The sequence below is a fragment of the Rutilus rutilus genome (assembly GCF_951802725.1).
Source record: "Rutilus rutilus genome assembly, chromosome: 14".
NCBI lineage: Eukaryota > Metazoa > Chordata > Actinopteri > Cypriniformes > Leuciscidae > Rutilus > Rutilus rutilus.
The window spans coordinates 21,991,843-22,008,009 of record NC_140219.1 but is presented as its reverse complement, the minus strand read 5'-3'; the positions used below and the strand labels follow the sequence as shown (position 1 = coordinate 22,008,009).

At 37.8% G+C, this 16,167-nt stretch overlaps 1 protein-coding gene across 3 annotated transcripts in view; it reads right to left on the bottom strand.

Annotated features, from left to right (window-relative positions):
• Positions 1 to 16,167, bottom strand: part of pcdh11 (protocadherin 11) — a 179,162-nt gene that overhangs the window by 63,276 nt on the left and 99,719 nt on the right. For 2 of the 3 annotated variants that reach the window (XM_084430315.1, XM_084430316.1), the window contains exon 5: positions 617 to 818. The exons of the other annotated variant lie outside the window; for it this stretch is intronic. In XM_084430315.1, the coding sequence (XP_084286441.1) occupies positions 617 to 818 (202 nt within the window). The remainder of the gene's footprint in view (positions 1 to 616; positions 819 to 16,167) is intronic. 3 annotated transcript variants of the gene reach the window in all.

Sequence of the window (16,167 nt, the reverse complement as noted above, 5' to 3'; positions counted from 1 at the left end):
GAGGCAAGGAGGAATTAAACTGATCGAAAATGAGAGTAAAGAAATGTTTGTTAAATGTTACAAAAGAATTATTGTCCAAATAAATCTTGGACATTTAGACTTTCTATTCATCAAATGAAAAACAGGAACAGTTTCCACAAAAAAAATATATATATATAAAGCAGACCGCTGTTGCCAATCTTGATAAAAGTAACTATCTAACTAAGAAAAGTAAGAACTATCAAATCAGAATGATTTCTGAAGGATATGTGACTCTGAAGAATGGAGTATTGATGTTGAAAATACAGCTTTGCCATCACAGGAATAAATTATAAATTAAAATATGTTCAAATAAAAACAGTTATTTTAATTGTGATCAAATAAATTCAGCCTTGATGTAAGAGACTTCTTTCAAAAACATAAAAAAAAATTACCGACCTCAAACTTTTGAACTAGGCCTGAGAAACATGTGACAACCATCTGAATGTGTTCATAGATGAAGAATTAAAAACCCGTGCTAAAAACATTGCTTAGCAATTCATCAACCTTGGAGGCCATTTGCAGTAGTGACCTCCTCTTCCTTTTGCCTGTTCAGCTGCTGAAAAAGTGCTGGTAAAGGACAGCGGTCAGTACTTACTGGACTCGGGGTCGGAGTTGCCGTCACCCTCGGTGCGGCTGTTCGGTGAGGTCTGTTCATAGTACTCGTCCTGAGGGAAGCCCAAGGGCAGAGGCTGGGTGGTGCTGGCACCGCTGTTGGGCTCCTGCTCTCCAAGCCCGCTGTCACTGCAGCTCTCCTGAGAGCCGTCCGGGAGGTGAAAGGTCACGCGGCGTTGGGTCTGCTAAAATACACACACACAAACACAACGCATTCAAGCTGAGCAGGCAATGGCTTTAGGCTTTCAGCCAGGAACAGGAGACTTCATTTTGAATATTCGTTCCTGTGCATCAGGATCGCAGCTCTGGAGCTGCAGCTATGAGTGTTATTGAATGAAAAACATATTTTATAATTGTATAATATCTTAATCAACGTAAAACCAGAAAACAAGGCATTGTTACTTTAAAGCAGGGTTATTTTTATAAATGAAACTAAAACTGAAACTGTTACATGACAAATAAAATGAACATTAACTGAAAACAAAATATAAAATAAAAAAAACAATTTTATTTAAAAATTCTAAATTAAAATACTAAAATATTTAGAATAAAAAAAAATAAAAATAAAATAGTGCTGCCTTAATGGTGAAGTGTTCAATCAATCACCAATAGACTCTAAAAAAAAAAAAGTATGAAAGTTAAAAAATATATATGTTGAAACAGGAAAATGTATTTCACTATGTAGCAACTACTTCTATTGACCTGATAATTAGAAATGACCACACACACACACACACACACAGTGCATACATACATACATAATTTTTTTAGCACATGAAGCACATTTTTCGATTACCTGAAAAATAAATTTTTTAGAGTGTAGTGTGCTGATGCCAAAGTTATTATTTTGCCAAGTATAAATTGGAGGAATAAACTAAATCAAATAAGCAAAGTTATGAGATGACTGTCAGCAAGAATGGCAAAGTATCATTTGATCCATTTTAATAAAACTGTTCCCATCACTTCTTGAGACACCGGTTATACTCAGCAGCTCTGTCAGAAGAGTGTGCCTGAATATTCCAGCCTCGGTTTCTCCCTCTAAGCATTGTGTTTCTGATTGATAGAGACTGCCCACAGTCATGCAAACTAGTGATTCTTTTTCGCAAGGCTCCACTGCTTTCGACCCACTGGCCCAATTTAGACGGAGGAGGAGGATGTGGATCAAGTAGCTTTAACCAGGCAGATCTGGGAACACTATGTAGATTTTCTTGTTCAAAGGAGGAGAACCTCTGTCTCTTTGGGGCTGATTTTGGTATGTAAGGTGACCCTTTTGCAGTCTCTTAATTTGCTGGCAGTAAGACGATGGCCACGGGCAAGCACAGCCTTTACAGGGATCCATATAAAACAGGGCACCTTTATCTTCTTCATCATCTAATATCACATTAGACTGTAATATGCCAATATCAATTTATTTGCTTTTTCATATTTATGCATTGGATAGCCAGTGACATTATTATAGCCAAAAATGAAAGGCAAAGCAATTGAATTCACAAAGTCAAATTTACTGCAAAGAATAAAAGCAATGATACTGATGTGATTGTGTTTGTTTTATTTGTCTATTTTGAGCATTTCATTTATATGAGTATTCAGACTTGAAGGGAAATAATATACCTAAGATATATCTATGCGCTTTCAGTTAACTTGCTCCATATGCTTTCTATTAAAACACCAAACTTGGATTCAAGAAAACAAGTTTGGAATTAAATACAAAAATACACACGCAGAACAAATGTTATTATATTCTTGAAGCAATGTTTAAAGAAATCAAGAATCAAAAGTTAATCATTAGCACATGCTCAAGATGCTCTAGGGAATTTAAACCAGCCTTTTTTAAAATGCTTTTCTTCTGTCACTATGATACACAAATAAAGGCCTTATTGTGATTTAAAAATACAGAAAAAAGAAGAAAAAAAATAATAAATAAATCTTGGCGCAAATAAAGAGCATGTGTTTCCAAAAACAAAATACACATCTCCAAACTGCTCTATTTAAGACTATTGGTGAGTTGACAAAACTAAATCCTTATGGTTGGCATCCAGAATGCAAAGCTGTGAAGGTTCATTACAGTTTGTGTTACTGCCACTTCAGAGGCATAATCAAAACTGAGAAATCAACAGAAAGATGTCACGTACAGTAGAGTATCAAGTTAACTATGGAAATAACCGTTCCAAATAGGTGTAAAGAGTAACTATCTGAAAACCATAGTCGAGTAAAAGTACAGAAACCTTACAGCGAAAATGACTCCATTACAAGTTAGTCACCAATTCCAATACACCTGGAGTAAAAGTCTTGTATCTGATTTTAACAGTACTTAAGTATTTTACTCATACTGATTGTAGGCTCAACACCTAAGAGACATGCCAGTGAAAAACAAGAACGTATACAAACACTCTCAAGTCTCAGTTAACCTCAAGTGCTCAAAAAGGGCATAAGTAAGCCAATATCCTTCAAAAATGTCTATTCAATATGACGGATGAATAAAATAATTAACTATAATTAAAACCTAAAAAAGTCAAAGACCTACTTGCACTGGCCGTACTGGTTTTGGCCTCATCACCTGCTGCAGCCACGTCCTCATCTCATGAAACACCTGCGATTCAGCAACTACCTGCTAATGCACTCATATTCCTAAAGTAGTCTTGTTGACAAGTTTGTGTGAGTAATGGCAAAACACGCAAGTTATAGTACCTTAAATACCCTGTAGATGGCGATATTGCCTATTTTGTAGCAGAAATAAACTGCTGCAGAAAAAGTTAGGCGCTATGCAAAATGTAACGAGTAATTAGATTACTCATCACAAATGTATGGAGTAAAGAGTACATATACTTGTACAAAAACTTGTTAAAAGTTGCTAATATCTTGGATACTCAGTAAAACTACCAAGGATCTATCTAACATGGATGGATCTCTGCCTGTCGTGATAATATAAAACTCCCCTGATATTAGAGTAACAGTTACAGAAGAATAAAAGAAAGCAGAATTTGTTACCTTTTGGAGCTTGTAAGGGTTCAGTTTGAGCAGATGTTTTATACAATCATCACTGTCCTCATCAGAACTAATTTCCCAGGACATTCAGCATCTGGCTCATATTCGCCATCTCAAACATATTCTCAATACTATAATTTTCAACATCATCAAAATCAATATTGTGATCGCTGACAACTTCTTCACCAGATCTACCATCAAGTGACAGTGACACTGAAATTTGATTGCGTTCAGTACTTGCTCTGCAGTAAATCACTGAGCCATTTCAAGTTTTGCTGATGATACTTCCTATTCTTTTGTTTTATTGCCTGCAGTAACTATGAGTGAAACGACACTTCATCATTGTGTATCAGACATTACCACCTTGTGGAATAAAGGTGAATTGCACTTATTCAGTCATCAAAGATTCAATTATTGGTGTGCAGAAAAAAATATACACACCTTGGGGTCGTTCATTTATAAAAAAAAATTATTGTTATATTGTTTATAATGAATTAATTGAGGAATGCTAAAAAGGTTGATATCTAACTTTAAAAAATGAATGAGGAGGAGGGTTCCCTACGTAGGTTTGTAACACATTTGCATAATTTCAACCTATGGTCTTCATTGGCTGCCCACAAACACTGTAGTTGTAGCTGAGGCCTGGAAGAGTTTGGTTCATGTTGTCGACATGTCTAGACAGTTTTCTGCACTGCAAATCCACTTTGCGTGAACTTTCAAATGATGAGAAGTACATATGTAAAGTATATTATTAAAGTATACTTTTTTGCCTTCAATAGTTCATATTAAATGGTTTTGCGGAGTGACAAATTAATTAAAATTAGTATTTTATTTAATTGTCAAAAACTGTATGGATATTAATTATAAAAGAATAAGCAAAATACTGATGAAAATTATTTTAGATGGAGTAAGTCATGCCACACTGCAGGCATCCCAAATGTAACACTAAAACAATATTACTTAACTGTCCAAACATTGAAACATTAAACTTTAGTATTTATAAAAGACAGAGAGAGTTCTTGATCCAAAAATGTTGTGAAATGTTATATAGCACTGCAGCTATATTGTCATGAGCCATCGTTTCATTCTCTGAGGTTCTCTGAGGTTAATTTCTCATTTTAATTATGAGGTAGTCAGTGTGCGTTCACTGCTCTGTCGCAGAAAGCAGCTTCTGACCTCTGAGTGTGATGTTAGGTGGTTCATCTCTGATCTGAGCTGACAGAACAGCAGATTGTCGCTGGGGAATTACGCAATCTATAATTCAGAGGCCGCACAGCCACAATAAGGCAAAAGCTGCACTTTTCATGATCCTGCTTAAAACAAAGTATGTATTAGTTGGCTTGATTTGCAGCTGTAAAACAGTTTATTTGCTGCTTTTGGAAAGTGAAATAACATGCATATGATCACCTAACACTAACAGGCTAAATAGTTAGATTAAAGATGGCTTCAAAATCAAACACAACTGGTTTGAATCTTGAATAAGTTATCATTAACTGCCTATGATTTGTTGAAAGCCATTTTATCTGGTCTTATTCATTTTTTCCCCTCGTCTTTTTACTGAATACTTAATCAGGATCTGATTTGAATCATCATAATGCCCCTTAAGGGAAATTCATTGCAATTTATTGCTGTAAAGATGACAACAGTCAGCTGTCCAGAAATTTGCACAAATATCACTTTAATTCTTCTAATTGCTGTACTCATTCCAAATCTACTGTCATAATTGATTAAATACAGCTGTCAAGGACATTTCAAGAAAACGTACAGCCACAAGGCTCCACTCTCTATTGTAAGTCTAAATGGACTGCAAGAAGCAAATGGAAAAGGAAGCAAATGAAGAGGAGACAAGAACATTTAAATGTTAATTGTTGTTCAGACATTACATTTCTGAAACGTATCAATACATTGATAAAACGTACATGTGCATTCTTGAATGTTTGGACACTGAAAAGTAAAATAAAATGTCTTTACATCTAAAGAACAAACCATTTCACTTATGTGCAACTTTAAAGATAGCACAAATCTTCATGAGATCTCAAATCTTTAGGTCAAAACTGCTGAGAAATTTCAAAAGCAACCAAGCAGGTGAAAACACCGAAACATAATCCCAAAAGACTTTTGCTGACAAATATACAAGAATTTCTAGGTCCAGATAACACAGAGAATGAGCAAACATTGCTCATTTACACATATTACAGACATTGTAACAATACAAAGCGGGTTGAAAATGTCTGTGTCATCTCCCCCCTCTCCATATGGGTTAAGGTGTGTGAAACATTATCACTTGTTTAAAGACCATGCAAGAAATCCTTAAAACAAACACAAGCTGCTAGAAGAGATACCAAGACCAAACAAAGCCTGTCCAACAGGATAAAACATCGCCATCAAAAGTATGTGCATAGAGATAAAAAAGAGGATAAATAAGCCAAGTTCTGTTGCAAGCCAACTCCTGCCAAAGCCCCTCGCCGGTGGCGACCCAGACAATGTGCAGATGGGGCTGGATTGCTCTGTGAGAGAATTAGATGGTGCTTATATTAACATGAAGAAGAGGGAAGAAGAACATCAGCCACTCTTCTCCAGAGGGAAGTCACAGATCAGTGCATGGCCATGTCTTTTCTTCCAAGCAAAGCCACAACATCAGTGTTATTCAGAAACAACCCCATTTCTTTCAGCCAGGTATCTGTGGACCACCGACCGCATTCTCAGTGGCGAACAGTCGTTTTTGCGGGATTTACAAGCCAACGCTGCACAACTTTACAGAGGGTTAATAGGATCTATAAAAAACAAGCTGTAAAAAAACTAATTCCATGTGAATTGTTTAACAAACGGGACCTCAGGTGCTGTGATTTCTGGCAGGAACAGAATATAGCCATCTTTGTCACCATACTGTGTGGTTAGGCTTAGTTGATATTTGCTTATTTTAAAGAATAAAAAAAACACAATTGCCAGAGAAGTCACAGTAAAAGATATATATATATATATATATAAAAAATCAAATAAATGCTGTTCTTTTGCTAAATGCAAAAACTGTTCATCAGAAAATCCCCCAAAAAAGTAGTACAGTTTCCTAAATATATACAGTTAATATTAACTATTAAATATGAACTGTTTTCATCGTTGATAATAATAAGAAATGTTTCTTGAGCAACAAATCAGCATAGAATGATTTCTGAAGGATGTGACACTGAAGACTGGAGTAATGATGCTGAAAATACAGCTTTGCCATCACTTCATTAAATTCTAAAATATATTTAAAAACATCAATTATTTCAATTATTGACAAATGTCAATGAAATATATTTAGAAGTAGTCATTTTGAATTGTAATAATACATGCAACAAAAAAAACAACAACATAAAAACAAATCTTATGACCCCTACATTTTCACACATATAAAAATGTGTTCTCTAAATGGTTTTCAAATTAAGCTATACTCTGAATACTCATCGTTGGAAGTGTGGGCTAATAACATGTTCCCATGAATAGGCTAACAAATATGTGAGCACTCACATGGAGTGACCCATAGAGCTTCTGCAGTCTCTTCCTGTCATCATGGCTCTGCAGATCCAGGCAGGGGTGATCTCCAACAGTGCAGCACCGTGAAATAGCATTATGCTTAATTTTCTCGTTTGCTGCTGCTCATGAACTAGTAAGGCACCAACAGACATCTCTTCAGATCTGCACACAAGCTCAGCTGAAAAACATGAGCTGCCTCTCTTGTTATTATTTTTACTAGGGATGTGTGACACTACAGTCGACTAAAAAAAATATTGCTCCAACTACTCGACATTGAAAAGACTACAGGTTTTTTCACAAAGTATATTTTTCTTTTAGGGTTTTTTTTTTTTTTTTTTTTTTTACAGTGTATAGGTAGGAAAGAAAATAATTAAATTTTACCTCAGACCTGGCATGCATTCGGTTTCTCCATGTAACTCGCAGCCACTCATAAGACGAACAAGGTGAGGCAGCATTTTGACTTAGAGCTATGTCAAATTGGCATATAACATTTAAAGCTTGCGTGTTATACTACCGGTTATGAGGGACAATACCAGTATGAAATTTGACCAGTTTAAAGAGGAGAAACTTGGGCCCTATCCCAAATGGAACCCTAAGCACTTGCGGTCTTCCTCTGAGTCCACACTTTCGTGACGTAATGCCGCTTTGACTGTCGGGAAGAAGTCTGCTGCGGAGTCTGCATCAGTGCGGGCTCGGCAAAAGTGCGCATCAAGGGCGCAAATCGACCACATGGAGGCGCTCGCGAGCACCCTTCTGAGATCTAAAAATGACAAATGGGACACACTGCGGTCTTACGGACTTAACGGACACACGCACGCGGCAGCCATTGTGCCAGTCCACAAGACCGAAAGTGCGCATGAAGTGTGCCATTTGGGACAGGGCCTTGATAACAACAGATCCTGTTTCAATATCCAAACAAATAGAATACCCTTAAAGGGACAGTAGGCTATTTCTGAGAAACACGGTTGATATTTGAAATCAACCCAAACAAACACACCCCTCCCTTCATTGCTCCGCCCACAAAATGCACCAACACGCAATGCAAAAGAGGATGTCTCTTTATCATAGCTCAAGCCAAGCAAATTAATGCTTCGTGAAAAATAAAGTGAAGATGGCGAACAAACGACAAGGAAGAACAAAAAATTAACAGAGTACACAAGAGTATATACAAGCAATAGTTCATTGTTAGTCGCCAGCAGCACACCAGCGCCAGAAAAACAATGACACTCAAAACTGTCCTGTTACGATAGCTAACATTACAACAACAGCAGATCTTAGTTCCGTGAAACAGCAAAACCAATGTTAAACACATATGGAGCAGAAAAAACGCAACTACGGTATCCGTTTTCAGGCCTTCTCGCATAGGTCATATAGGTTGCATATAGGGCTGAACGATTAATCGCACTTTCCATGTAATCGCACTTAAATCGACATGGCTTATTGCGATTTTAAAATCGCAAAGGCTGCGATTATTTTTTATGTGCAGTTTGTCATTGATGTACGGCTCTGTAAACACTGCTCCATCTGAAAGCACTGTGAGTTTGAGTCACTTATAATGTGCATTTGATAAAACAACACGTGTCAAACATCTTTCCAAAACATGAGAAGCATTTATGAACCTCTTGTCCAACAACAGACAACATTTAATAACATGCATTTACTCCAAACTCACTTCATAACGACAGCTGAGCTCCTCCTTCTGTGAGATGATGTGCCTTCTTACACAGAATAAGGCAGTGGTGTATTTATAAGTCATGTTTAATCAAAGCGTTTCAATCTTCTGTTTATTCAGCTACAGCGATAGGGATTTCCTGGAATGATGCGCATTATTGTACTTCTGCGGTGGGGCATATTTATCGTGTTTGTGTGAGAGTGCCCTCTGGCGTTCAAATGGGGCAGTATTTACTACCAATCAGCCGCACTCCACTGACAAGCTGCGCATAAGATAATCGCAAATCGTGTGCGGTTTTGTTGCGATTAATCGTTCAGCCCTAGTTGCATAGAAAAGCTGGAAAGCTTTTCTAATATTATGTGGGTCCTAAAGCTCTTGCCTGATCATAACCCTTCTTTTTCCAGTGATATTGCTCTGACCTTTTCTCTTTTGTAATGTCTCTTATCCATCTCTCTTTCTACAGTCTTTCTTCAAATCTCCCTATTGCTCTCTCTCTCTCTCTCCTCCCCCATTATGAGTGTATACGCCCCCTTCTGCTCAGTCCGATCCACTTTCAGCAGAGTTTCTCAGAAATCGCTTACTGCACCTTTAAAATAATGTTTAGTTGCCAGTGCATGTCAAGTTAAAATTTTGCGGCCTGTCGTGTACTTTTCTTACACAAGAAGTGTGTTCAAACACGGACATGCAAGTGGTGGCGAGGTAACAAAAAACAATATGTGCTGATTTATGTTAACCAACATTTATTTGAGGGATTCTGTTTATAATATTGAGTTTGTACTTGGTTCAGCACTGCCTCTTGATTCAGTTGACTTTATGTCTATATTGGCAAATGCTGATTAAGTTTAACGCTAACGCTTACGTTTAATGCACACAGCACATGTATATACCCATTTTCAGTGGAATTCAGAATGAGATTTGACTGTTTGATTAATAGATAAAGTAGGCTATTTTAAATGGATCCCTTTTACAGACTGTCTTCATAGACTATAACTTTTAAATGTTAATTCTTTTAAATGGCGCACATCTCTAATTTCCACTCACCTGAATACATTAAAGGTGCATTGCGCAAGTCTCTGAGTTTTTGCAGAACTATGCCCCCTTCTGGCGACACGCGAAACTGCAACCAGAGTTGTGCACGCGGTTACATGGAGTTTGCGTTGGGGTTTGGGATGAACTAGAAGCCGGTCTCTTTGAATCCATCTTCTACTTTTGCAAAAGTCGCTCGAGTTGTCTTCGCTGATGCGGATAATGGCGGCGAATACACAAACCTGCCAGACATAACCAGGTGAGCGTGAACGCGCATGACGTCACGCCCAGTCGATTCCGTCCCGAATCCCTCTTATTTATTTTACTGTATAGGATTCTAGAGGCAATCGCAGTGATCATAGAAGGGCTCATTCAGCCCATCAGGCAATTGTTTAAGCATGTATGGGTTAGAAAAATGGGTATTTTTAACATGAAAAGTTGCTTAATGCACCTTTAATATGCTTGATTTTGAGACCGAGGAGATGTTGTTTTAACCCTTTGCTTTGAGTCAAGTTCTAAAAACCACAAAACCAATCAAATGAATCATTAGATGAGTTCTAAACAAAACCATATGTTTTTGCAAAATGAACAAACGTTGTACGTTCTAAAGAAAAAAAAAAAAAGATATCAGCTACTGAGACAAATGACTAGCGAGTGCAAAGGTCAGTGACAGACTTGTATGTTCTCATCAGCTGAAGGTGAAAACACTTTGTCTTGTTTCACATTTTGTTGCCAAAGGGCTCAGTGAAGTATGTGAGTAATGACATTGAATTTAGAACAATGGAGATTAGTTTTAAGAACATTGCTTTCATGGTACCGCCGCTCACAGGGACAGCAGGTTATGACTACACCTCAAACGATTAAAAAAATACATGGCAACAGTTTTCAAGGGATTTGAAGTTGACATGGATGGCCGCCTCGAGAGCAACATAATTAACTAAATGCCGAAGATTACAGATTGCTCTAATCATAACTTTGTGCACGCTGACCCTGGGTTAGCACTTCATGATAATGAAAAGATCATCCATGCTGGGGCAAGTACTTCAGACACAAAAAAGACAATCTCCAACCCCGCCGAAAGCCTCGTCTACGCATAAAGAACACTGATTCACCAGGCATTTGCAAGTGACATTTGCTCAGTATAAATGGCTTTTGATGGAGCAGAATCAGAAAATTGCTTGTTAAATCTGTTGTAGTTCTGACAAGGGCTAAAAAAAAACATGAAAAACAACTATCACTTCATTAGGCATGTGATGGCCAAGGCACTGAAGTCATTACACTCAAACAATCCTGAAATTTTAAGCAAACCGGAGGTGACAAATGAGTGTGATCTATTCGAAAGGGCAGGATTTTTAAAAGCACTGAAACATTAAAGACTCCATGAAATTAAAATCAGAGATCTGAGGCTTTCACTCCATCTCTATTAGTTGTGATGCCACGTACTCTTGTGTACACTAAATTTAAATGTTCACAAAATTCAGATATATGCATTTAAATACACAATTGTTTTCTTCTAGAAAACAAAAAGACTCATTCTGATTTGATAGACCATTTGAACGTGCTCCTCCTAAACTTTGTTTATAAAACATAATTTGTCACTTGAATTCTGACATGTAAGAGGCTGACGTCCTAACCAGACGCGATGTGATAAGATTCAGCGACAAATAATTTGTCTGTCCACACTAGACGCGACGCGACTGCGAGGTGCGTCAAAGTCAATCAAAACCCACAGCCAATCAGAACAGCGTGTGGGCGGGCTCTCGCGGCAAGTGCACAGCACCAGAGAGTAATCTTGACAGCACTCGCAAGAAAATGGATAAGTAGGCTACATAATCAAATTCACAAATATTACACCATTTAAACATTATTCAAATACATAGGCTACTGAGTTACTAAAACAATCTTTGTTAAATAGTACACTTGTTTGTTCTTGTTTCCATTTGTTTAATTTCAAGATCTAAGGTGAATTATCCATTGTTGCTTTTACAGCTACAAAGCTAGGAGCACTAAATGATACTCAAAGTCACATTATACGCTTTTAACATTAAATAAAGCACATAAACAGTACCTGAGATTATCATTGCCACACTTTGTGTTTGTTGTTCCAGCACGACGTCGCAGAAAAATAGAAACCGTTTCTAAAATAGAATCGTCGCGTGTCACCGTCGTGGCTGGTTAGGATAAAAACTCTGATTAACATGGAAAAGATACCTTTATCGTGTGTCGCGGCGTCGCGTCGCGTGTAGTTAGGACATGGTGTGACAATTAACTTAACATATACTTGTTTAATAGTGACACTTAGCCTACATTTTAAAATCTTTATTTGAATATGGCAACATGATACCTCGTCCTACAATATTTATATGATTAAATCACTGACAGAGACCCTTCCCCCATCAGCCAATCACTGTATAGTTAGTTAGTAATCATGCTGACATCATCCATCGCAAAGAGGTCAACCTCACCCTTTCTCTTAACTTAAGATTTCTCTCTGTTCCTTAGTTAAAGTTGGTCTCAGCAGCTTTGTGAATAGGTTTTAAGGTTTCAAACTCTTACCTAATAACTTTTACTGCTATTTAGGAGAACTCTTAGTGGTAAGATACAGCCCCTGATCTCAAACAGCTATTTAATAATTCTATTTATAATATGAGTGACTAAAATAGTCTAAATATTTTAGTGCCTGTTGCACATTGAATCTTTATGTACACTACCATTTAAAAGTTGGGAGTTGGTAAGATTTTTAACATTTATGAAAGTCTCTCATGCTCAGCAAGGCTGGTTCTTTTGATCAAAAAATACAGTAAAAACGAATATTGTGAAATATGTATTATATTGTGAAATATGCAAGTACATGTTTACATCAAAAGAGGGGGCCTTTTTTGATGTGTTGTTGCAAGATTTTCATCATAAGTAACACAATTTAATTCTGTTCGAGTGTAAATACTGTTCAGACACTACATGTTCAACAGGTTTCAACATTTTTTTTTAATAAGTGCATCTTGTATGTAGCTTCCGTTCATCTCAAGAGAGAAGGTCAAGGCCACTGCCCTAGGTAAATGCAGATTACATGGCGCAGGAGTGTATGCCAGGCTCTTGTTAGTTTCTCTGTAGCTTAGACACTTTGGCAGCAGGGTTAAAGGGATTAGGCAAAGGCTGTTAATGAGGACGGTTGTCCTCTGCTCCAATTATTGTCCAATCACAAAGCAACATGTGCTTTAAACAGACGCATCTAAACAAGGGTACGAAGACCATCACAGAAAAGCTCAACAGTGACTTTCACCTTGGACTCCGTTTACGGAGTTGAGACGCAACTCCAAAATTAGACCAGTACGTATTGATAAGCCACATCACACGTATTTACCTCTGTGAAACTGTTTCTATGGGTTCTGCATGATGTGTCTGATTACGTATTGATTCGGGTGGTGGAGCAGAGTGAGTCTGCAGTCAGCTATGATTACAGCATTAGCAGGTTGACAGAGCTATCGGTGGAGTACATTCTCTGCTCTATGTGAACCTCAAATCAGGACTTCACAGGCAGTCATTGACAGAGAAGAAGACTTTCGTGCATGTCACGGGGAGAACTGCATATCAAATGAAGCATCAAAAATTAACAATAAATAGTGACATGCCTCCAAAACGAGAACAAAAGACGCCTGCAAGGCAGCAAAATAGCATTCTCTCCCGAGGGACTCTGTAATAGCTCAGGAAGAGATAACGTTGTTTAATTTTTAATCACAGATTGTGTTTTCTTTGTTTCGGGGATAATAAATGAGCAATTTGATATTGAAAAGAAAAGCAGGATTGTGATGTCGAAGTAGCAACGGTGATGAAGAGATGCAGAGAACCATGGGACGTGAGAATGACGGTTGCGTCTTTTGATTTGCGTTTGTGAACGGAAACCAAGTATTTGTGTCAACAAATCAACAAATCACACAGAGAAGAGAGCCCACGTGCATCTGTAACAGGGGTCAGACGCATTAGCCGAGCATTCGGGACGGGCTGACTGATGTGGCCTGTCAGGTCTTCAAGGCTTCAGACAACATGGCTACAGAGACGCTCCATGTAGCGTGGGACAACGGCGGCGAAAAGCATCCCTTCAGACGCCACCGACGTAATTGCTTCTGTCATGGAAAACAACTGAGATTCATCAAGGCAATGAAATATTTACACAGAGGCCTCTGGTATACCCATTTAAAACGAGATGTAGATCTCAACAAGCACAACGTTATATCTTCTGGCAGTGTTATAAGTGCAACGGCTCCAACAAAGTTTCACATCAAGCCAACTATCATTACATGAGTTCCCAGAATAAAACACATCGGGCATGGGACGGCCAGATTTAGTGTCTAGATGAACAATATGCAACGTGTGCTAGATTGAATTTAATAAAAAGCACATTCTTGTTTAGATAGATGATTCCATTAAATTTGGAAAGTAGGCTAAGAATAAAGCCTCACTTGGTGGAGGTTAGCCCCATAAACTGATTAATAACTAATGCTTTCACAGTAGGGCTGGGTAATATGGACCCAAAAATTATATCTTGGTATTTTAATGGTGATATACAATATATCTCAGTATTTCTACAAAGTGGGCTAAATGTTCAGTTTGTTTCATAAGGAACACCATGGATAAATTAAGCTTGAAAAGCGCTTTGTTTCAGGGTAGAAGACTTTTCACAGCTAGGTTTCACACTCTGTACTGCAGTTTATGGTGCTGTTGTAAATTGTGGAAGAGATTTGAGATACTTTCACTTTTGAATGCAACCTATTTATGACATTCTCTACAGATGAAATGCTTTTGCTGCTCATTTGATCATTTCTTTAATTAATTGGAAAGAAATATATATATATGTATATAAATGAAAAAAAAAAAGTACAGACTTCACATCACTTTCTACAAATGAAATGTAAGTTATTCTCTAAGGAAATTACATCTCGCACATACACAGTATTAGTGCACATATCAAAGCACTGAACAGGGCAAGTGCGTAACCCTTAAACTCATACATTGGGTCTTTAGTGACCTGGGACATCATTCACTACCCTTCTTCTCATTCATATTTTAAAGTTAGACATTAACCTTAGTATTCCTCAATCAATTCATTATAAACTGTCTATAAATAATAAAGAATGCCTGTTTTCCCACACATTATTTGTAAAAAAAAACATTTTATTTTATTTTTATAGAGTCTTGTAAGTATATTTAAAAAAAATAAAAACTATATAGTGTTTCTTGCACAACAATAATTTAATCTTTGATGACTGAATAAGTGCAATTCACCTTTATTCTACAAGGTGGTAAAGTCTGATACACAATGATGAAGTGTCGTTTCACTCATAGTTACTGCTGGCAGAAAACAAAAGAATGGAAGTATCATCAGCAAAACTTGAAATGGCTCAGCGATTTGATGCAGAGCAAGAACTTAACGCAATCAAATATTAGTGTCACTGTCACTTGGTGGATCTGGTGAAGAAGCTGTCAGCGATTAAAATACTGATTTTGAAGATGTTGAAAATTATAGTATTAAAATACACTCACCTAAAGGATTATTAGGAACACCATACTAATACTGTGTTTGACCCCCTTTCGCCTTCAGAACTGCCTTAATTCTACGTGGCATTGATTCGACAAGGTGCTGAAAGCATTCTTTAGAAATGTTGGCCCATATTGATAGGATAGCATCTTGCAGTTGATGGAGATTTGTGGGATGCACATCCAGGGCACGAAGCTCCCGTTCCACCACATCCCAAAGATGCTCTATTGGGTTGAGATCTGGTGACTGTGGGGGCCATTTTAGTACAGTGAACTCATTGTCATGTTCAAGAAACCAATTTGAAATGATTCAAGCTTTGTGACATGGTGCATTATCCTGCTGGAAGTAGCCATCAGAGGATGGGTACATGGTGGTCATAAAGGGATGGACATGGTCAGAAACAATGCTCAGGTAGGCCGTGGCATTTAAACGATGCCCAATTGGCACTAAGGGGCCTAAAGTGTGCCAAGAAAACATCCCCCACACCATTACACCACCACCACCAGCCTGCACAGTGGTAACAAGGCATGATGGATCCATGTTCTCATTCTGTTTACGCCAAATTCTGACTCTACCATCTGAATGTCTCAACAGAATTTGAGACTCATCAGACCAGGCAAAATTTTTCCAGTCTTCAACTGTCCAATTTTGGTGAGCTCGTGCAAATTGTAGCCTCTTTTTCCTATTTGTAGTGGAGATGAGTGGTACCCGGTGGGGTCTTCTGCTGTTGTAGCCCATCCGCCTCAAGGTTGTGCGTGTTGTGGCTTCACAAATGCTTTGCTGCATACCTCGGTTGTAACGA